The sequence below is a fragment of the Pieris rapae genome, chromosome 22 (assembly GCF_905147795.1).
Source record: "Pieris rapae chromosome 22, ilPieRapa1.1, whole genome shotgun sequence".
Classification (NCBI taxonomy): domain Eukaryota; kingdom Metazoa; phylum Arthropoda; class Insecta; order Lepidoptera; family Pieridae; genus Pieris; species Pieris rapae.
In genome coordinates, this window is record NC_059530.1 from 3,020,700 (window position 1) to 3,043,685 (window position 22,986).

At 31.5% G+C, this 22,986-nt stretch overlaps 2 protein-coding genes across 2 annotated transcripts; both read right to left on the bottom strand.

Moving 5' to 3' along the window:
• Positions 1-1,882: 1,882 nt before the first annotated feature.
• On the bottom strand, positions 1,883-18,842 carry LOC110996160 (mitochondrial coenzyme A transporter SLC25A42). The gene is made up of 8 exons (XM_022263709.2): positions 18,488-18,842; positions 14,418-14,501; positions 7,389-7,515; positions 6,643-6,831; positions 5,690-5,860; positions 5,043-5,128; positions 4,332-4,515; positions 1,883-3,907 (listed from the first exon to the last, which is right to left on the bottom strand). The coding sequence occupies exons 2-8, from the start codon at positions 14,449-14,451 to the stop codon at positions 3,754-3,756; spliced, it is 945 nt and encodes a 314-aa protein (XP_022119401.2). The 5' UTR covers positions 14,452-14,501; positions 18,488-18,842; the 3' UTR covers positions 1,883-3,753.
• Positions 18,843-19,515: 673 nt separating this feature from the next.
• On the bottom strand, positions 19,516-22,986 carry LOC110996166 (thioredoxin domain-containing protein 9). Its single transcript, XM_022263716.2, has 6 exons — positions 22,829-22,986; positions 21,998-22,067; positions 21,781-21,880; positions 21,171-21,372; positions 20,722-20,857; positions 19,516-20,160 (listed from the first exon to the last, which is right to left on the bottom strand). The coding sequence occupies exons 2-6, from the start codon at positions 22,060-22,062 to the stop codon at positions 20,031-20,033; spliced, it is 633 nt and encodes a 210-aa protein (XP_022119408.1). The 5' UTR covers positions 22,063-22,067; positions 22,829-22,986; the 3' UTR covers positions 19,516-20,030.

Below are 22,986 nucleotides of genomic sequence, written 5' to 3' on the forward strand. Positions count from 1 at the left end.
TTTATTTATATCTTTTTTTAAAAGTTTTTTTTTTCTACGAAATTTGGTGAAAACTTACCTTATTATGTCCCAAATATACTGTAATTTATTTGATTAAAAATATTTATTTTTTCGCCTCATTTTAACTTAATATCAAAAAAGCACCCTAATTTTCAATCGAAAATTCTGACGTCAAAATTTCAGCTTTTTTCAAAAAGTTTGGGGGCTTTTTGTTCGTTGAAATATCTACTTTCTGATGGTGTAAAAAAAATATACATTACTGTAGGAAATATTATTAGAAAATGCAAAAAATTGAAAAAACCTCAAATTCGAAAATTTTCTTTTAATTATGTACAATTTTGAGGTATTTATTAAAATTTACACTTTAATTACTCAAAAAACGTAAGATTTCATGCTTCATTGATAAACGAAAAAATTGCAAATTAAAATATACTTCTATAATTAACAAACAAATAAGTTAATAAAGTTAATATTTAATAAGACATCTACAATATTTTGAAAAAGTTGTAGAATCTTCTGTAAATAATATTTGTAGATGCCTATTTATTGCTGTTTTAAGATAATTTATATACCTGAGTGACCTTCGAAATTTTGAATTTTTCTTTGAATAAAGTAAATTTCTCACAAATCACTTAGAGTAACTCAGCCTGCAGGTGTATTTTTAAAAACGATGTTGTACACTACTCTGTATCTCGAATACTGGCTAACGGTTTTTACAGCTGCTACGAAATAGCAGGTAGCAGTAAGGCCCAGACCCTCCTAGGTCCATCCCCACTTCTCAATGAAATAACTTACACTGGGCTAAAATTCACCGAAGGTCACTCAGGTATATAAATTATCTTAAAACAGCAATAAATAGGCATCTACAAATATTATTTACAGAAGATTCTACAACTTTTTCAAAATATTGTAGATGTCTTATTAAATATTAACTTTATTAACTTATTTGTTTGTTAATTATAGAAGTATATTTTAATTTGCAATTTTTTCGTTTATCAATGAAGCATGAAATCTTACGTTTTTTGAGTAATTAAAGTGTAAATTTTAATAAATACCTCAAAATTGTACATAATTAAAAGAAAATTTTCGAATTTGAGGTTTTTTCAATTTTTTGCATTTTCTAATAATATTTCCTACAGTAATGTATATTTTTTTTACACCATCAGAAAGTAGATATTTCAACGAACAAAAAGCCCCCAAACTTTTTGAAAAAAGCTGAAATTTTGACGTCAGAATTTTCGATTGAAAATTAGGGTGCTTTTTTGATATTAAGTTAAAATGAGGCGAAAAAATAAATATTTTTAATCAAATAAATTACAGTATATTTGGGACATAATAAGGTAAGTTTTCACCAAATTTCGTAGAAAAAAAAAACTTTTAAAAAAAGATATAAATAAAAAACGAAACACTTGGTTTTTTGAATTTTTCACCTAAATTTTGAGGTTATGTGAAAAAATTGTAAGTTCCAAAGTTGTAGATCTTTTTATGACCTACAACTTTGCCATTTAACTTTTTTCCATAGGACTGGTAGTTTCGCCGGAAATCAAGATAAACAATTTTTCCCCCTTAAAAGTCACCCCCCTCCCACTTCCCGAACTCGGATCGACCGTAATTTATTTTTCCTTTCATTTTGATCATATTCCCCTGCATTTCTAATGGGTTTCATCCTACTGTAATTTTTTTTGGTTTCAAAAATTATCGACACTGGTCTATAACCTGAAGGGTCTTCTACCAGTATCATGAATAAATACCAAATATCATGGCCGGAGTAAAGAATATCCCCCCCACCCTAATGCTGTCATCCGCATAGGGATGAATGTTGCAACATATTCTATCTCTAGCTATCGGGGAAAGTCTTTAAGGTCAGAAATAAAACACGAAATCTTGTAACGACTTCTACAAAATTACAAAAGACAATATATTCTTACTATTCTAAAACAATTGCATTTATATACAACTAGACTAGATACACATTACAATAACATTTGATTATAAACATTGTGATTTAATTAAAACACAATTTCGCTATAACAAAATTTTTATAACAACTTGTTAATTTACTAAATAAAGCCCACAAAATATAAACGCGTTACATCAAAATCCATTAGAATCACTTCAGCCTTTTATGCGTGTAGTAAACAAAAGATAATATACGGATAAATATATCAGCCACCCATTTTATATCACACAATTAAAATCATATAGTGTTATACCAGCTTCCATCCCCATTCATTCCGGGAATATAACTTAGTATTTCTCTTTAAATGTAAATCTCTAACATATATGCATATAACAGTTATGTAATAACCCCAAATATCCTTGAATAAATCGCACAAACGCTGTCAACCTGACAGTAGTCGATAAAAACAAAAGATGAAACGACGACGCAATTGTGATTTGTCGAGAAATTCGGTCTCAGGCTAGAACGTCAAGTAAAGTTAAATGAAGTTTCCCGAGCTGTCAAACCATTTTTTCTGTATGAAGTTTGACATATTTGACAGCGCGATAAAATGTGCACCTTAATCTGCTCATTCTGTTAAAATAATTCTTCTTTTCTATCTTCTTTAAGGCAAATAAAGGAGACTCTTCAAAATTTAGTTATAGACGTAATGTAAAAGCTTAGTAAATGTTTAAACAATATATACTTTTGAGCAATAATAAAAAGTGTCATCATTTCGTCTTCCATTTTTATATCACACACCTCTTTAGATATATCGGATTCCTAACGTAATAAATTTATATAATCCCTCAATTTTTTTTTAAATACATAAAACACTAGTTACAAATTCCATATAAGCCACACAAATGTTATTCTATATAATACACTGTTATTCTATATATATTTAAAATTCCATAATATTTCACTTCATTATTGTCATATCATAGTCCATAATTATATTTAATAAAACAGCATAAAACATATAAATGTTAACGAAACTACCTCAGTGTCGTAGTGCCACACACTCACAATGAATTGTGTTTTATTAGTTACGGTTACACACACATAAGCAAAGGCAATAAACACGAATGTCCACAGATCAGTAACGAACTATGACAGATGAATTATAATCTGCATTAACAGATATTCGTATATGTACTGTGCAATTGTTTAACTTCACAACGTATTGTATACTGACAGGTAATATGCATGAAAGCTATCTAAAATATTATATATACGATATTTTTTGTTATTAGTAAATAAAATACAATTTAAAAGTGCAAAATAATGGAGGGAAATTAGATCTTTCAAAACGCGTCACTATTGGTCGAAACAAAGTGACGTCAGGCGTGGATATTCAGACTGTATTAGTGTAGAGAAAAAATAGTTTAGTTCTGTGGCGATTTTTAATACAACTAGGTTTTTAGTGAATCTAGAACAATTATTTATTGACTGACTGATTTTGTACAAAATTTCGATGTAAATAATCAATTGAAGATATAAAAATATGCATATTCCCTACACACACAGAAAAACAATTGAACAATTTTATCTGTATTGCTATGGTCTGTGGTCTATGGAGTGTTGCCATTACTTTGTATATTTTTTAAACATAGCAACACTTTCGCTACTAAAATAAACTGTAATGTTAAATATGAATTACAAAAATATATCATAAATTGACAAATAAAATGATTTATTACGCTTAAAACTTTAACAGCTCCTAAAGACAAATAAAATAATTGCACGACTCCCATATCACAGTGATAACACGCTGTACATATTGTGCTAATAATTATTTATAATGGCAACACTTATAAGCTTTCCCTAAGCGAGGAGAATGTTAGGGCGATTTCTCGAAGAGTCGTTTTGATCTTGTCGTATGTCGCGAACGATATACCAACGGCTATGGGTCCTTTAATCCAATTCATACTCAGGCCTTTGAAAAATGCCCGCCAGCCCTCAGTCCTGGAATCAATCCAGGATTTTATCTATATATCAAAATAATATATAATCGAAAGCTTATTAATCTTCAATATAATTTATATTGTGTTGGGAGTGTTTATATATCAAAAACAAACAAATCTGTGCTTTTATATAATATAAATCCCTGTCATTAAACTCATCCTAAACGGCTGGATCGATTTTGATAAAATTTTTGTGTGTGTTTCAGTGGATTCGAGAATGGAATGATTTACAATTAGATGGATTTAGATGAAAACGTCTGGGTCCACTAGCAATTTATAAAGTTGGTATAATTTACTGTATTTTATGATTGTCTGTTAAGTTTAATGTTTATTTTTTTGGTGTAAATCATATATCAATTTCATATTCTGTTGATGTTCTTTTTATTGTTTTATGTTGCCGTTCGTAAAAAAAAACTGTATCTTACCTGTAAATATATGCCAGGGTAGGCAATATGGCCGGGTAGGGGTATGTGCCATCAGGCGCTCGTTTTGCGGTTTGCATGCGCCTGCGCACGATATCCAAAGGGTAGGATGACGTTTGGCCCAAAGCCCCAGCTACTCCGCCGAATAAAACATTTGTGAAACCGTGAGGGGCTGTACCTGAATAATCTGAAAAAAAACTCAACTTTTCTTCAAAAAGAACTATAATTTTTTTTTAAGAAAAATTGTTTAATATATACTATCAAAAATACATCAAAAATTATGTATTTCAATTTTCGAATGCAACAGACTATATAGTAAAATAATTGTTAAAGATGTTATTTTTTATTATTATGAACTTGCGCGTTATTTATGAAGTAACGCGAACTAAACTCTTATTTGTTAATTACGCTCCATGAATTTAACAAAAATAATATAGTTTTAATCTCGTCGTTACATTAAATTAATATTCGTATATTGAAAAATCATTAAAACCATGTTTCTAAAATAGCTTCAGCACAAAGAACATTTTTTCGTAGTAGAACTTTACCATGAGTTCGACAAAGCATAAAAACGATGTTTTTTATTACTTCAAATTAATAACTTCAATTTTTTTGATGAAAAATCTTACAGCGCCTCTAGCGGTTATACCGAGAACTAATCCTTATACATTTAAAGTGTCGTTTAATCCTTTAAGCAAAATATAAATTACTTACCAAGATGCCAATGCTTGAGCGAGTCATACGTGAAGAATGAAACACCGGCGTAAGGAATAACTCCTAATACTGTAGCACCGTATCCCCTATAACATAAGGATCAGATTTGTACCAAAACTGGGATGAACAGGATAGCTTGAAATGCCAATCTCGGATGGATTTCAAGCTATTGCATAGATTCTATCACGGCTTTGACTGCAGCGACCGAATCTAGAAATTCCGTAAGGAAAATAAAATCATACACGATGACGTAATATATGTGTCAATACACGGTAGAGCGAGACAGAACGCATCATGCTTCTCACATCGGTCTGGCGGCAGGTGCGTTAGAGTGGGACAGAACGCATACTGCGTATTCACATCTCTGACGGGATCGGTGACGTAGCGTTAGCGCCGCCGGTGGAGCCCGTACGCGTTAGAGTGAGACAGACTATATAGTCGTGTTCAATATAGATAAACTTCAATTAATATCAAAATAGCTAAATAGATAAAGTGTACTGCATAAAAAAAAAATATAATTGTATAAGTTGATAAAAAAATTGTTGAGAGAATAACAATAAACCTTTTTTTGACCGAACGTTGTCTCTGCAGAGTTGGCAGTGACAAAATCAGTCTCTAGAAAGCTTACATGATAAATAACAACCTACCTATATAACGTAACCGCCCCTTCTTCTCTCAATATCCTTACAAAGACCGCCCTAAGAGATCTGTAGTCCGCTACAGCCATACGCGCCCTCGCCAGATCCAAGGGGTAAGTGGCACTCTGTGAGGTAACTCCAGCAAGGGATCCCGCTATCAGGTGACGTAAGGGCGCCTCTCTGTAATTTTTGGTTGCTTGGTTTTATCGTGTAATTTCATAACATGCCTGTCTAGTTTGATCGTTTTTATAACAGATGGCGTTGTGCACAATGTGGCTAGGTTTAAAACGCGTTAGCGAAACGTAGTCGTAGAAAGTGATTTGTAGGATTTAATATATAGGTTTATACAAAAAAATCTTATATATATAAATGAATTGCAGTTGATTAGTCTCACTAAATCTCGTGAATTTGAAGACCAAAATTATCTATGTTTGACAGTTTGATCATGACATGTTAATGCAAGTTAAGGTTTAAACGGCGGGAAACGTAAATATTAAATAATAAGTAAAGAAAAATTAAAACGACAATTGAATTTTCTAATTCAAATTTCCATACTGTTCGTAGCTGGAAAATATTTGAATTTTGAAATCTTATCTTATTAAAAATATAAAGTTGTCACTAGGTAACATATTTATTGCTGACTTCTGATATTTGTTTTCCATAGCTGTAGGTCCGGAACAATGCAATCTCTTTGGTCTGTTTTAAATTTAAATATTGTATTAAGATAATACACACATATATAGGTGATATATATTTCAGCGTATGTGAATCATCACCATAGGTGATATATAGTGTCATCTAGTCAATTATAAAATATTTCACGTTCTTGTCACTACATTTCAGAACTATCAACTGAACTAGACACCTATTTAGATTAATTGAGGATTGCAGTCAAAAACCAATCCATATATTGAATATTGTTTTCTGGCCTGATACAGAGAAGCTATTAAAAGTATACGTACTGAGCGGTATGCGGTGTGTCAACAGCAAGCAACCGTTTCCATTGCTCGTGAGCTGTGAACTGTATCGCAGCGTACGGTATAATGCGAGCCATGGTCGCGCTGTTGCCGCGCCACAACGCGATCCAACCCTCGCGAGAGACGCTGTTTCGTACGAAGACAACAACTCCGCGCCATGTGTATGGTGTATTACTGAAAAACACTATTGCATACACAACAGGAACATGTATAAAATAAGGAATTGAGGGCCATGAAAAATGACCCCAAATTCGACAGGAAGTTCTAAACTTGAGAAATGAAATTAATCAGTGGCACTACAATCTTTTTTAAGTCAGCGCCTCAGATTTCTGTGCGTTTCATGGTCAATCTAATAGGCAAGTATCATTCTCCTGTGCCTGACACAAGCCGTCGACTTTTTAGGTCTAAAGTCGGTTTCCTCACGAAGTCTTCCTTCACCGTTCGAGCGAATATGGGCGTGTTAGTGCCGACTCTCATAGTACGCCTATCACAAATCCACTATATATACAGTGAGTATATATGTAATAAAATTATTCTCATTTATTTTTATTATGTCATTCGCTATCTTCTTTTGTTTTTTTTTTATAGAACAGGGGTCAAACGGGCAGGAGGCTCACCTGATGTTAAGTGATACCGCCCGCCCATGGACACTCAATGCCAGAGGGCTCGTGAGTGCGTTGCCGGCCTTTCACGAATTGGTACGCTCTTGAAAGACTAGTAATAATACTTACGAGATTTGAAAGTTGATTTTGGTTCTATCCAAAGGTGCAATAGCGGTCTTCGCGAGCGCTCCTGCCGCGGCCCCTGCTACCAATGACGTAACAACGAGCACTCCACCGGACAAATTAGGCCCCGCCCCTAAAAATTGCGTTTAAAAATTTAAGATTCTGAATATTTTTGGGTATTTATTAGGTTCTTTCGAGTGTCGGTTACGTTATATAACCCGAAGTAATACATAAAAATAATTTTAAATTTTGTTAACAATTAATACATTGTTATCATTCAATGATAATACTTATTCCGCTTTGTATATAAATATTTGCATGCAATGTTTTCTTTAGTTAAATACAATGACAATCACTAAGCCATTAACAGTAAATGTATATTTTTAAATTATAAATACTCAAATTTCAGTGTTTCATCTAAAGCTCCAACAATGTTTAAATCGAATTGCTGTCATAAGAGCAGTGCCGGATTAGCCGCGTAGCAAGAGTAGCAAATGCTACGGGCCCCTAGTATTTAGGGGCCCGTAACGTACGGGTAATTTAAAAAAAAATTAATTTACATAGCAGCATACTGTATCTTGCTTCCACTTAAAAATCTAAATCTCTATTCATCACGTTAAATCGTAAAAATAAGTAGGTATTTTACAAAATTTTTTACCTAAAGTTTAATTATAATCGATATATTTAGACTAGCATATACACCACGTCTTCTATTTTTTAATAAGACTGTCTTAATCATCTCACTTTGTGGAATATAGATCATGATTGCTTCAGTAAGTCTAATTGAAAGTGTTACTATTTCTATATTTGCCGATATTAAATCCAAAAATCTTTATTTGTTATATTGATTACCCTAACCCCCCTTGATAGAATTTGCTAAAGGCCCTGCGCTGACTTAAACCGGTACTGCATAAGAGAATACTTATGATACATTGCATAGTAAAAATTATGAGCATAGGCCGAATAATATATGTTCCATAGAAGTTGTATGGAAAGAACTTTCGAGACTATTTACTATACAGGGCGTCCCACGGCGATGCCACACGGAGGGAAAGTACCTTAAATATTAATGATAGGATATTTTACTGAAAGAAGACATCGTTTAATTTTTAATAATAAGTAGAACTGCATTCACAGATTTTTTAAAAATCGCCTACCTCAACCGGGAATCGAACCCGCCAAATGTGACAGTAAAATTACATGTATTTTATAATAGCGTTTGAAAGGGCTACTCATAAGCAATATTTTTTCCTTAATAACCCAGCATATTAAATGAAACTAAAAACACAAAATTTTACATTTTATTTAAAAAATAATAATTCATCAAATGCTCAAAATGTGATCTGTTCTGTTGTATACAAATTCTCACTGTTTTTTAATTATTTCTCTCCCTGTCGATTTACTTATTTTTGCATGGTGGATGTTTGAAATAATACGTCTAAGTAGAGTTCATTTTTAACTCCTGCACACTGTTGTACCGGTTCTTGTAAACTAAGTCTTTTTTAAAAAAAGGAAAATTTTCATTAAGAAACTCCGCTGTTCTCCTACTGTTATGAGCCGGAGCCCCATCTTGCTGGAATATGAGATTTCGTCGATCAGGAAGATTATTAATCTCATTTCTTAAAATCTCAAGTATTTCTAGATATCTTTCCGTGTTCAGAGTTCCTTCGTAAAAATGTATTAAGAGAACTCGGTTACTTACAATCCCACACCAACAGTTGAAAGAAGAACGCACTTGATCATTGGTCTCGCGGATAGTAAGGGATTCTGTCTGGACCAAATGCGATTATTACGCCGGTTGTACATACCGTTGTTACTAAAGTTTGACTCGTCTGACCAAATACATAATGGTGTCTTCCTGATGTAGATCGACGAAATCTCATATTCCAGCAAGATGGGGCTCCGGTTCATAACAGTAGAACAGCCGAGTTTCTTAATGAACATTTTCCTTCCTGGATCGGCACTTTTCGACAAATTAGATGGCCACCGAGATCCTCAGATCTAACCCCACTTGATTTTTTTTATGGAGTTAAGTAAAAGATTTAGTTTACAAGAACCGGTACAACAGTGTGCAGGAATTACAAAATGAACTTAGACGTATTATTTCAAACATCCAACATGCAAAAATAAGTAAATCGACAGGGAGAGAAATAATTAAAAAAGAGTGAGAATTTGTAAAAATATTTTTTTTTAAATAAAATGTAAAATTTTATGTTTTTAGTTTTATTTAATATGCTGGGTTATTAAGGAAAAAATAATGCTTATAAGTAGCCGTTTCAAACGCTATTATAAAATACATGTAATTTTACTGTCACATTTGGCGGGTTCGATTCCCGGTTGAGGTAGGCGATTTTTAAAAAATCTGTGAATGCAGTTCTACTTATTATTAAAAATTAAACGATGTCTTCTTTCAGTAAAATATCCTATCATTAATATTTAAGGTACTTTCCCTCCGTGTGGCATCGCCGTGGGACGCCCTGTATATGTACGAGTATATATATGTACGAATACTTAACAATTGAACACGTGCGCTCACTGAAGTTTTCCAAAACGAAAATGTCGCTTGTATATTACGATAGCTATTCGATTATTTAGTTCGTGCGAATGTGATCTCTTCCTCGCAGCGTAGAAGTGGTAAAATGAAATTAGTGTGGCAGTTATAACTAATATAAAGTTTATTAAGATTTGTTAATAAATATACAGAATCGTCTTTTGTTTGTAATTAAAAATATTATTTATTGAAGTGAAACTTCTTTATCGACGTATGGGAGAAATTTATTAAGAAAACGTCACGTTTTATGGTTACGCGCCATGTTGCTTTTTTTATCGAAGTTTAGTATAGTGACTTAAAGAATGTAATGTAATATATGATAATAATAACAACAATATATTAGTTTTGAAGTTTGGTTTGAAATAAGAATAACAATATATTAATTTGAAAGTGATAAAATAAAAAGACTTGTTCAAATTTAAGTGAATTTACAAGAAAAGTGACAGTGATTATACATTTCGTTTTATAAATTCAACACGTATGAGCATGATTTTAATATTTATTTGAAGTGAACTTCACTTTTTGATTGTAAGTATCAGTGAATGTACATATATAAATCTGTTAAAAATAGCAAGTATTAATAAATATGACTGAAAAAATTGTTTTTCTTAAGGCTTAAGCCTTATCTACCCCATTTCGTGAAGTTGCAAATAGTAGGAAAATGATATGTCGTAAAGAAGTTTCACTTCTTACCTGTGTACTCTGGTACACACACAGATTTTTTTTCATATGAACTATCAAGATGACTTTTAATAACTTACATTGATGATAATTATAATAACTTACATTTTTGTTAATTTATCTGCTTAGTTTAATTTTAGTTAGTATTTCTAGTGTTACATGTCATTTTGTTTATTTTTACACTTTTTTGTGTTTCCTGGAAGAAATTGCTTGTTAGTAAGGCCTCTTTTTTGCCTAGGATAATAAATGCATTTAAATAAATAAATAATTAAATAAATAAATAAAATATAAGATGACATTTGCATGCCTATTTATATGTGGCGGATTTTTGTAATTTATGTAACTAATTGTAAGACTATTCTAGGAAATAAACGATTTGATTTTATTTGATTTAATAAATTATAAAACTTGTTTGTTAATGTATGTTTAAGGTAACGAAGTGTAAATAATTTAGTAAGTAAACAACATAACAAAAAGGTAACAGCAATCACATACGACGTTTTTATTTCCGACAAACACATTATGACATGATTTGAATAATTCCTGCTTTGCAGAATAAAATATTTAATGGCGCGAATTACTAATTTTTTTTGAAGTAACACTCTAATTTTGGTTTATCAATTATCACACAATTTTCGTCGTGTAATCGTTATGATGCAATATTTATCTATTACCAGCACGACATATCTTATCAATAACAACGTTATTAATAAACAATAAACGCGATAACAGATAAAAATACATTCAACATCACCATTGTCTATGAATCTGCGACGTCTATGTGGTACAAATGTCACGAACAAAAAGACGAATCGGAGACTCAAATAGTCCATAGAATATTCCTATATAACGCGAATTTAAGTAACTTAGGTTTGAGGTTGATGTACCTCAAACCTAAGTTACACACCGAACCTATTAATATACCAAAATAAATAAATCCTCGTCCTGAAAGATACATATTATAATGGTAGTTTACAGCAATATCGAGTAAGCAAATGTGCGAACGAAAAAACAATACAACCATTAATGTGTATAATTAAACTGATACGTTTAGAAAAAGACGAAAAGTTACTCGAAATTTGAATATATTATATATTCCCTATAAATAAATAAATGTGTCTGTTAAGAATAACTATAAATAACAAACGAGCAGTGTTGGCATTGGGTTCAGAGTGCGACTCTCATACCTGAGGTCGTAGGTTCGATCCCCGGCTGTGCACCAATGGACTTCTGTCTATGTGCGCTTCGAACGGTAAAGGAAAACATCGTGAGGAAACCGACATGTCTTAGACCCAAATAGTCGACGACGTGTGTCAGGCACTGGAGGCTGATTACCTACTTGCCTATTAGATTTACAAAATCATCATGAAACAGATTCAGAGATCTGAGGCCAAGACCTAAAAGAGGTTGTAGCGCCACTGATTTATTTTTTAAGAATAACTAACCGTCTAAAATATAATGTAAAAAAATAACATATATAAACATATATTTATATATAAATTTATTACTTTTTGTGTGTATTGTTAAAACTCGACAAAGGCTGGACCGATTGGACTAAATTTGATCTAGATATATTTATGGAGGTTCAGGTAAGGTTTAAACTATAGGAAACATAATAGACCAGTGCCGAAGCCTTCAAAAATGGTAAAAAACGAAAAAAAAATACAGTAGGATGAAACCCATTAGAAATGCAGGGGAATATGATCAAAATGAAAGGAAAAATAAATTACGGTCGATCCGAGTTCGGGAAGTGGGAGGGGGGTGACTTTTAAGGGGGAAAAATGGTTTATCTTGATTTCCGGCGAAACTACCAGTCCTATGGAAAAAAGTTAAATGGCAAAGTTGTAGGTCATAAAAAGATCTACAACTTTGGTATTTACAATTTTTTCACATAACCTCAAAATTTAGGTGAAAAATTCAAAAAACCAAGTTTTTGGTTTTTTATTTATATCTTTTTTAAAAAGTTTTTTTTTCTACGAAATTTGGTGAAAACTTACCTTATTATGTCCCAAATATACTGTAATTTATTTGATTAAAAATATTTATTTTTTCGCCTCATTTTAACTTAATATCAAAAAAGCACCCTAATTTTCAATCGAAAATTCTGACGTCAAAATTTCAGCTTTTTTCAAAAAGTTTGGGGGCTTTTTGTTCGTTGAAATATCTACTTTCTGATGGTGTAAAAAATATATACATTACTATAGGAAATATTATTAGAAAATGCAAAAAATTGAAAAAACCTCAAATTCGAAAATTTTCTTTTAATTATGTACAATTTTGAGGTATTTATTAAAATTTACACTTTAATTACTCAAAAAACGTAAGATTTCATGCTTCATTGATAAACGAAAAAATTGCAAATTAAAATATACTTCTATAATTAACAAACAAATAAGTTAATAAAGTTAATATTTAATAAGACATCTACAATATTTTGAAAAAGTTGTAGAATCTTCTGTAAATAATATTTGTAGATGCCTATTTATTGCTGTTTTAAGATAATTTATATACCTGAGTGACCTTCGGTGAATTTTGAATTTTTATTTGAATAAAGTAAATTTCTCACAAATCACTTAGAGTAACTCAGCCTGCAGGTGTATTTTTAAAAACGATGTTGTACACTACTCTGTATCTCGAATACTGGCTAACGGTTTTTACAGCTGCTACGAAATAGCAGGTAGCAATAAGGCCCAGACCCTCCTAGGTCCATCCCCACTTCTCAATGAAATAACTTACACTGGGCTAAAATTCACCGAAGGTCACTCAGGTATATAAATTATCTTAAAACAGCAATAAATAGGCATCTACAAATATTATTTACAGAAGATTCTACAACTTTTTCAAAATATTGTAGAAGTCTTATTAAATATTAACTTTATTAACTTATTTGTTTGTTAATTAAAGAAGTATATTTTAATTTGCAATTTTTTCGTTTATCAATGAAGCATGAAATCTTACGTTTTTTGAGTACTTAAAGTGTAAATTTTAATAAATACCTCAAAATTGTACATAATTAAAAGAAAATTTTCGAATTTGAGGTTTTTTCAATTTTTTGCATTTTCTAATAATATTTCCTATAGTAATGTATATTTTTTTTACACCATCAGAAAGTAGATATTTCAACGAACAAAAAGCCCCCAAACTTTTTGAAAAAAGCTGAAATTTTGACGTCAGAATTTTCAATTGAAAATAAGGGTGCTTTTTTAATATTAAGTTAAAATGAGGCGAAAAAATAAATATTTTTAATCAAATAAATTACAGTATATTTGGGACATAATAAGGTAAGTTTTCACCAAATTTCGTAGATAAAAAAAATTTAAAAAAGATAAATAAAAAACCAAAAACTTGGTTTTTTGAATTTTTCACCTAAATTTTGAGGTTATATGAAAAAATTGTAAATACCAAAGTTGTAGATCTTTTTATGACCTACAACTTTGCCATTTAACTTTTTTCCATAGGACTGGTAGTTTCGCCGGATATCAAGATAAACAATTTTTCCCCCTTAAAAGTCACCCCCCTCCCACTTCCCGAACTCGGATCGACCGTAATTTATTTTTCCTTTCATTTTGATCATATTCCCCTGCATTTCTAATGGGTTTCATCCTACTGTAATTTTTTTTGGTTTCAAAAATTATCGACACTGGTCTATAAATAATAAATAAAGAAAAATACTAAACACGACAATAATTATGATTTGGTAGTCATATTTATAGATGGCTACATAAATTTGTTTCGTAGCTAACCTATGAGATCCGATCTCTTTGGATATCTAGTAAAATAATTATTAAAAATATTATACTCACCACGCTTTGCGCCCGTGGCGCTGTCTGCTGCCATCCCTCCACCCTACTTGCTTGGCCCTTACATTGCGTAAAGGTCAACAAAAACTGAAATCAAAATTATCCCATTAATCTTTCAAATATGATTTTTTTTTTTAAACGAAACTCATATCGATACCAACTATATTTAAACTCTTTACAAAGCATTTTCATTCGAATCATTTCGAGATCATCCTTCCAAAAGATTGAAACAGTAATTACGCTTCTGAATAGAAGTTATACAATTTTACAAAAAATTCAATTCAAGCGGATAAAAATATACCACGAATTGAAGAGTTATTTCAACGTGTTAATCTCAGAAACTGTTCGATAAATCTTGACCTCAAATTTCAGCATAACTATTTCCACTGATAATATATTTAATTTATATGCCTGACGCATGTCGATTTTAGGGTCTATGGTATGCCGGTTTCCTCACAATATTATTCTTCTTCATACGAGTAAACGTTTATCGTTAATTTAGAAAGAACAGTTAACTGGTCATAGATTTCTTTGAGGGTTAAGCATCCTAGACTGAACCACCACATAAATAATGTTCACGATGAAATAATTATTTTTGATTCGATACAAGTTTGATAAAACTGGTGTTCTAAGTTCTTGTAACAAATTATTACTTTTATTTATTCGCCTCAATGTTAACAAAAAGTCTTACTTAGAATCATAAATAATAATAGAGCCAATGAAAGCTACTTATATTTTTTTTAAATATGAACCAGTAACGTTGGCACAATTACAACGCTTAGACAACTAGTACTTTCAAGTTAAAACGCATATAATTTAACGCCCAAACCGCACCCAAATCGACGGACTGTAATAGCCACCTGTCGATACAAGCTATCCATGGTAGGTAAGATCGGTGTATGTGGATCGACGTTTGTATGAAAATGACAGTTCTACTGTGCCAATATCCTGTCTTGATTTTAATTTACACCAGCTTTTAAAATAATTAAAAAGCTATTTCATATGTTTTAAACATGTATATTTTAATATGATTTGTACGGTTATATTGACTTTATTTGGTTTATACTGATTATCAAAATATATGAGTGTAAAGAGCGAAGGGATTGCTTTCTATCCGTCGCTAGATTGTCTTCGTAGGATTTGGTTATTGGGATGAAGAAAGGAGATCGCTCGACTATCAAGTTCTATTCTCAGAACGAATGATATTGGGGATTAATTAATGGGTTCGGGCGTAAGTAAATCTATAGAACGCGGGATGTCTAACATGATCACAAATCAGACCTTACATCGTCTTAAAACACCTTTGATGGAAAGTTATTATTAACATTCTGTTTATGAAGACCTCACCGACTGTTTTGAAAACTACACATTTAAAAAATAAAGATTTCAACGCATAATAAATGTAACAGGTAGTTGTTAAATGCATTGTAATTCTTAAACATATTAAATTTAAATCAATGGCACTACAACCTCTTTAGGTCTTGGCCTCAGATTTCTGAATCTGTTTATAAATGTAAATTTCAGTATCATTTTTTTAAAATCTAATAGGCAAGTAGGTGATCAGCCTCCCGTGCCTGACACTCGTCTTCGACTTTTTGTATCTAAGACATGTCGGTTTCCTTACGATGTTTTCCTTCACCGTTCCAGCAAATGTTAAATGCGCACATAGAAAGAAAGTCTATTGGTGCACAGACGGGGATCGTACCTACGACCTCAGGTATGAGAGTCGCACGCTGGAGCCACTAGGCTAACACTGCTTCTTAACATATAGACAGTTTTTTACGAGAAGAAAAGACGTCAAACTTAACACTCGAACTTACATCAGGCCGTCGAATGTAACCAAGTAGTCATACAATCTTTATTCATTGCGGGAGTAACGGCTCTAACATGATAAGAGATATAATACTGATAGCGGTATTTGTAAGGACATATTAATGAGCAAATTTTGATATAAATGAATATACCTTGTATCTAAGGGATATTTATCTTTATTAGTAGGCATCGGTATAAAAAAAAACTCTCAAATTCTGTCTAAAGAATTAGTTAAAGTATCTTTAATATGGATCCAATAAAATTAAAAATGATCTAAATAATAATTTATTTATTTGAACAACGTGTACATATAGTAATTCTAATATACCTAATAACTAACCTACAGATGTCAATCTAAAGAAATTGAAACCATAAGAAATTGTAATTATCACTTAAGTATTTATGTCGTACATACGCACATATTACATTTACGATAAAAGCTACACAACATTAACGAAATGTACAGTGAGTGTATGTTTCAGTTTCTTGAATCGCTGTTTTTCAGGCAAGCAGGAGATTAGCCCACTGTGCCCTAGTCTGATAGTGGGGCTGCCACTTTAAAGCTTCCAGACAAGCTCGGTTTTATGCGGGTTACCTCCCTAGTGAGTAGATTCTGTTTTAAGGCGCAGAATGCTCGCCTTTTGCCCTGCATCCTTAGCTCAGCTGCAGCTCTAGGTAGTGGGCACGCGGAAGCGTGGCTGCAGCAGGTCCCAGGGTGGACGACTAGGACGTGGATGACTCGGACTGGCCGGGGTTCTGCTTACATTAGTGTTCCACTACATAACACAGCAGATGGTTTTATTTGGCTTTTTATAGGCAATGCTGACCTCACTTCATCAGCGATTCCCACCAACACCATCCCCAACTTCCCACCCCAAACTTGTTCGCTGTGGACGCCCTCTGCCCCACCTAGGGGTTATAGGACATAAAGAAACAGTGAGTGTATGGGCGTTCCATAAACAATTCTAAATTCAAAATTTGAAAATACCATGTGTAGAGCAAAAGCGCCAAACGGGAGTCATCAGCCTTAGTCAGTAACATTGTCTTTCAATATTTGTTTTGCTTGAATGATTGCATCATTCTCACAGGCGTAGCTAACTTACAAGAATACGCATTTAGTAACTGTTTTATTATCAAAAACAGCTTTAAGTTAGATATCAGTTAGTTGCCCATTGTTTTGCTGCTCTCTTAGATGGGAAAGCAGTATGCTGAAATATACTAATTATGGATACACATTTTGTTGAGCTGGTTTCAGGACTTAGGTGGAGGACCACTAATTGAACATAATGATTTTATTTCAATATTTTGTCACCATCCAGATTTTATGTAACTACATCTTCAATATTTAATTAATTTTATATAATATCTTTGTATGATGACAAATCTGGCGCCAAAGCTGAATCCGCCCTGGGATAAACAAATCCCATTGCATAATCCTATTTAAAATCATAATATTTTACTCTAAAGAGGGTTTTACTGTGCTTTACAGCAATAAATATTAACATAAGAAGTAATAAACATAAACTAAGCATTAATATCTATTGTTCCGAAGGCACTGCCAATACACAATAGCAATTATGTAATGTTTTTGGCTAAGCACCAACATATGTAAATTATTTCTGTGCTATGGAGTTTCTATAATCAGATAAAATTTTGAAATTGTGATAGTCAGAGATAATCAGTGTTTATATAAAAAAGGACTAAAATAATGTATTTATATTAGGCTAATTGTAAACTGGTAAAGGAAAGTGTTCCTTTAATAAAAAACTTCTTTCATATTTAACTCTTGTTAGGCAAAAACACATCTTTCCTTAAAGCAAAGTAGCTAAGTCACTATGGTTAACAGATTTTTTAATCTTTCTTGCATAGATTGAACCAATATTTTAAAAAAGAAAACTTATTATTCAATTTAAGATTCACACATGATCCATTCAAATTTTTGTAATTTATGTGGTAATGCTAGCTAACTCTGGACTTTATTTGTATATTGTTGGTACCATGTCATAATTAGCGTAGTTTAGAAATGTCTTAGGTTATATATTTAGGTTTAGATAATGATTTAAATTCAAGTAAAAAGTTTAATAGGTTGTGGATTCACAAGAGTATATTTAAATAACTTTGGTTTGTATATATACTAGGACGAAATACCACAGAAATATATTAACACATTTCATAATTATTTTAAGTAACTGTATTAGAAGGTCAAAGTACAAAACCTCACCTTGGAACATTAATATGACTGAAAAATATTTAAGTAATACCTTGATAAATATTCGGCGTACTGATGATTTCTGCACAAACGTTGTTTAATTATTGCGGATACGGGAAAATATAACTGTACTATATCACTTTTATCACAACTTTTAATAAGTCAAGTCGAATAATATTCAAGACAAAAAGTTATCTCAGTGGTTTTAAAAACAAAAAACACCCGAGCTGCGTCTTGTTATCAATTTCATACAAAAGGTTGCTTTAAACTTCCAACTTAAATATTCCGAAACGCGAAAGTAATAAAAAATAAAACGTAAATAATATTTATTATTAAAATCGCTATACTCTAATAACTATACGCAGTACGCGTACTAGCACAGATTAGTTGGAGAACTGACACACAAAATACAATTTACAAATCACACTGACACAAAACCAGTGTTGCCAGATGGTCTCGGGGTATGCCCCTAGTAAGATTTCATTTCCCCCAGTTATCCTCTAGGATGCCCTCTCCAGTTCCAAAAAACCTTCCCCTCTCACCTCTCCCCCGAACTGAGACCCCGAAATCTATGTCAGGGGCCACCATGAGAACAACTTAAAGCTACTTAATGCAACACTTGGTATAGAATATTTTTAGTAAAACAGAATGAACAAAAACCTTAAAATACAAAAAAAATATAACTCTTATTATTGAATTTTATTTTAGAATTTGTATTTAATTAAAATCACATCGTTCTTTGTCAGCTCAAACGAAAATACAATTAGTAAGCCGAGACACATGGATCTTATTCTTACGATATGTTTGTACTTTAACTTCAAATTTAGGAACGTAATATACAATAGCAAAAAATTTAACTTGGCGTGTTTTTGATTCCTACAAAAACCCAGATATTCTTTCCCACTAAATTGCTTGAGAATCCCCATATATAGGGCGAAATTGCCTGATCTGGCAACACTGAATTAGTACCATCAAATTCAGCCTTCTGGCGACGTATGTCGTATTTCTATATCCCTCCCCGGAATATATTTGTCATTAACGAAATTTTGTAAAAAAATATTTTTTTTCGACTAAATCTAACTTTGTGTACTGATAATAATCTTGCATATTCTAACCTCGGCAGACACATTCACGCAGCCCTTTTTAAAAAGAAAATTGGTATACGCCTGTGCCTACTAACCTATAATAGTGGTAAAAAAATAAAAAGCGAATTATATTTTTAATTTATTAACTTGTAAAATTTACAATATTCCAAAATATCCAACATTACTTTTACATTACAAGGATTTGTAAATACAAGCAAAAACATTTTTTCTCCCAACACAGCATACAGACTACAAAATTTAAAAATAATGGTGGCAATTTAGTATTCAAAATATATGTTGTTAAATATGACTTTCAATAAAGCTATTGAAATCACTTTCCAATTTCTAGAGAATCTTAAACAACAGGCTTTGAGTGAGCCTGTGGCCACATCAAATAATTTCTTAAAAATTATTCACTTATAATTCTAATTCAGTAATAAGCTTGTGGCTCTATATAAATAAGCATTAGTGTATATAAATGTACCAAAATTTCAACATTATTAACAGAACTCAATCACTAAGATCTGAATCAGAGTCCTTTCTTCCCCTTATAGCCTTCTTGCTTTGGATATGGACAGACTTCTTTTTACCTTCAGTAGGTGGTGTCAGAATGTCTCCAGAATATTCTATCACTTCTGATCTAAAAACAAAATAATTACAAAAAATTATTGTCAAGTCATTGTAGGGATCTGTTTCACAATGTCCCTACAAGTTCCAAATAAGCTATTTATTACTTATTTGTAAGATAAAAACTATTGTTGTGTTTCACGACTGACAGATAGCACGACTCGTCATGAAACGCAAAGTTTATTTTCTTTGTATATGTAGTACCTGGATGACCGCTTAGCTCGGTATTTTTTTAAATTGTGTTTTTTGGAAATTATATTTAAGTACGAATTACATACTAATAAAATGATGAAATATGAATGATATTTTTCGATCTTACCGATAGAATAATAAAAAAATATCAACTGGTTATTTAAATAAAAAAGTCGTCATCATTCCTAGCTAGATTTATCACCCCCGAAAGCCCCGTATACTAAATTTCATGAAAATCGTTTAAGCCGATTTTAAATTGTTGTATAGTGGATTGAATATTGTTTATTCCAAAAAATATTCAATAAATTATCAAAATTATGATAATTTTTTCTAGTTTATGCATTGAAGTGATAAATAAAAATTATAAATTTATATAAAATACCTGGCGATCCTCCACTCAAGCATATCTGTGGAGAAGTCATCTCGGTTACCAAGATCAGTGAAGCCGACCACAAAATCCTTTGTCTTATTTGCTTTCACTAATGCAAGAGTTGGTATAACACGTATTTTGAGACGGCCTGTCAGAAATTTAAATCTTAAGTAGTCTCAATGTATATACAACATTCCAATAAAATAATATATTAAAAGCACAAAAATCTATCAAGTTCAATTCTTCACATATAAAACTGGCAACTTTTAATATTGTGGATTATTAAAATGTTGCCAGTTTTAAATGTTTAAAGAACTTTATATTAAAAAATTCGGCAAAAAATTATATTTAAACATTTGTTTAAATTGTAATGTTAGAATACGCTATTAAGGGTATGCAATTGGTTTTTGCAATTAAGCAATTAAAGTGCAGTGAAGTTTAATGGGTCATATAATAATTACCAGTTAAAAAGGGTGCTTTCTCAGCATCCATCTTTATGAATCGAGTCTCGACATGTTTTTTGGCCAATATCTTAAGGTGCATGTCAAATATGCGACACCTAGGGGAATCATGCCTATAGAATTGGCATACCAGGTTCTCACTCTTGTTGCATACGGTAAAGAATTCCTTTTCTCCATCTATCTCTGTATATTCACCATGACCCTTCAAAAATTAAGTTATGCATGTCAGTTTTCCTACTTTTGCTGTGTAAATATTTACATTACTATATAACAACATATGTGTAAAAACTTTATATTGTTATTGCATATTCATATACATCTCTAATATTAAAAATTTTACTTTTATTAAAACTTAGCAAAAATAATCTAACTATTCTTATAATATATAAATACATATTATAAATTAGTAGGAACCTTGAAATTTTCCCACAAACTGTACGGCAATTAAAAAAGATAATTAGAACACAAAACGGCTCTGTCTATTGGTATATGCTAACCCATGCTTTAGATATGTCCATAAGTGTTGGTCATGAGACTGCTTTCATAATACTAGTAACTTAAGTTGTCCATTATAATTAGTAAAGTAAAAATATATAATACAAATATGTACATTAGCCAGCCACTCTTGTTTTTGCTTAGCACGCTGTTTCATCTCATTCAAGCGCTGTTGACGAATAGCTTCAAGGTCACCACTATCCAGAGCATCTAGCCTAAAAAAATTGTGTAAAATTTAACAAAAAAATGTGACAAGTGCATATATATAATTAAGATAAGGTAAATGAATTGAGAACTTTTTTTTTTCAATTCTGTAGTTTAAAAACACTTACTTTTCGAGCTCAAAATCAAGCTGTCGCTCCATTGTTTGGGCAATTTGTTGTATAGCTTGCTCCATGTTGTCTAGAAAAAACAACCATCATATATCTATGATTTCAATTTGGAGATATAAAGATTCAACTTTACCACATACATACATAATACTATTATATCTACAGTATAAGCTATCTTCTCTGTTTTTACAGTGACATGATATTAAATTTACTAAGTTGCTATTGGTATGGGTGCCTATGAGAAATTCCTGTACTAGTGAGGTATAAGGTGTTGAAGAAATTATTTTTGAATGCTTTCAAACCATTGTGAATATTGTATTCAGTATTACTGAGTACTAGTGTTACACAAAATTAGATTTACAGCCAAAACAATTGGTATTCAATGTAACAAATCCTAGCATTTGTGCAGATGTAGTGATCACTTTAGTAGCTTTAGATATAAAGGTTAATTATCTTTCAATAATTATTACATATTATAATTACAGTCAAAGTCTTTTTCGACAATTTTAGAACAACATACTGGTATTATTGAACAAAATCAAAGGTCCCGACTGAATTCTATTATATTAGGTAGTTAATAACAACGTAATTGGCTGTAACGACTCGGCGTTCGTTATACATAATAGATTTTGACTGCATGTTTCAATCCTTATAATTCTAGACAACCATCAATCGATAACGTTACCGTCGTTTAAACAGCTGACTGTAGTTTATACAAAAATATGATAAATTCTGATATATTTCTTAGTAAGGAAGCCGATGACCTCATTGTGATTTGTTGTACTACTTGCCACACATGTTTTAAAAACTCTTGATATACTAAATACTTACCAATAAAATTTCTTGAAATTAACACAGGTATATAAGCGAGACAAAAATTAAAGATAAAGTGTCTAAGATATTATATTTTGAATTAGACACTATTTGTTATTTAAAATTTCAAAACAAATTTTGAGAACACAACTATAATAGTTAGATGTGAAGATGAC

Bases quoted from the DNA above. Each gene is read 5' to 3' on its own strand.
- LOC110996166 (XM_022263716.2), bottom strand. From the start codon at position 22,062: ATGGAGCAAGCTATACAACAAATTGCCCAAACAATGGAGCGACAGCTT. The intron at 21,373-21,780 runs GTACATATTTGT...TAATTTTTGAAG, and splicing joins AACAAGAGTGGCTGGCTAAT to GGTCATGGTGAATATACAGA. The intron at 20,161-20,721 runs GTATTTTATATA...TTTTGTTTTTAG, and splicing joins CTTGAGTGGAGGATCGCCAG to ATCAGAAGTGATAGAATATT.
- LOC110996160 (XM_022263709.2), bottom strand. From the start codon at position 14,451: ATGGCAGCAGACAGCGCCACGGGCGCAAAGCGTG. The intron at 5,129-5,689 runs GTAGGTTGTTAT...CTTATGTTATAG, and splicing joins GGGGCGGTTACGTTATATAG to GGGATACGGTGCTACAGTAT. The intron at 3,908-4,331 runs GTAAGATACAGT...GATTGATTCCAG, and splicing joins ACCCTGGCATATATTTACAG to GACTGAGGGCTGGCGGGCAT.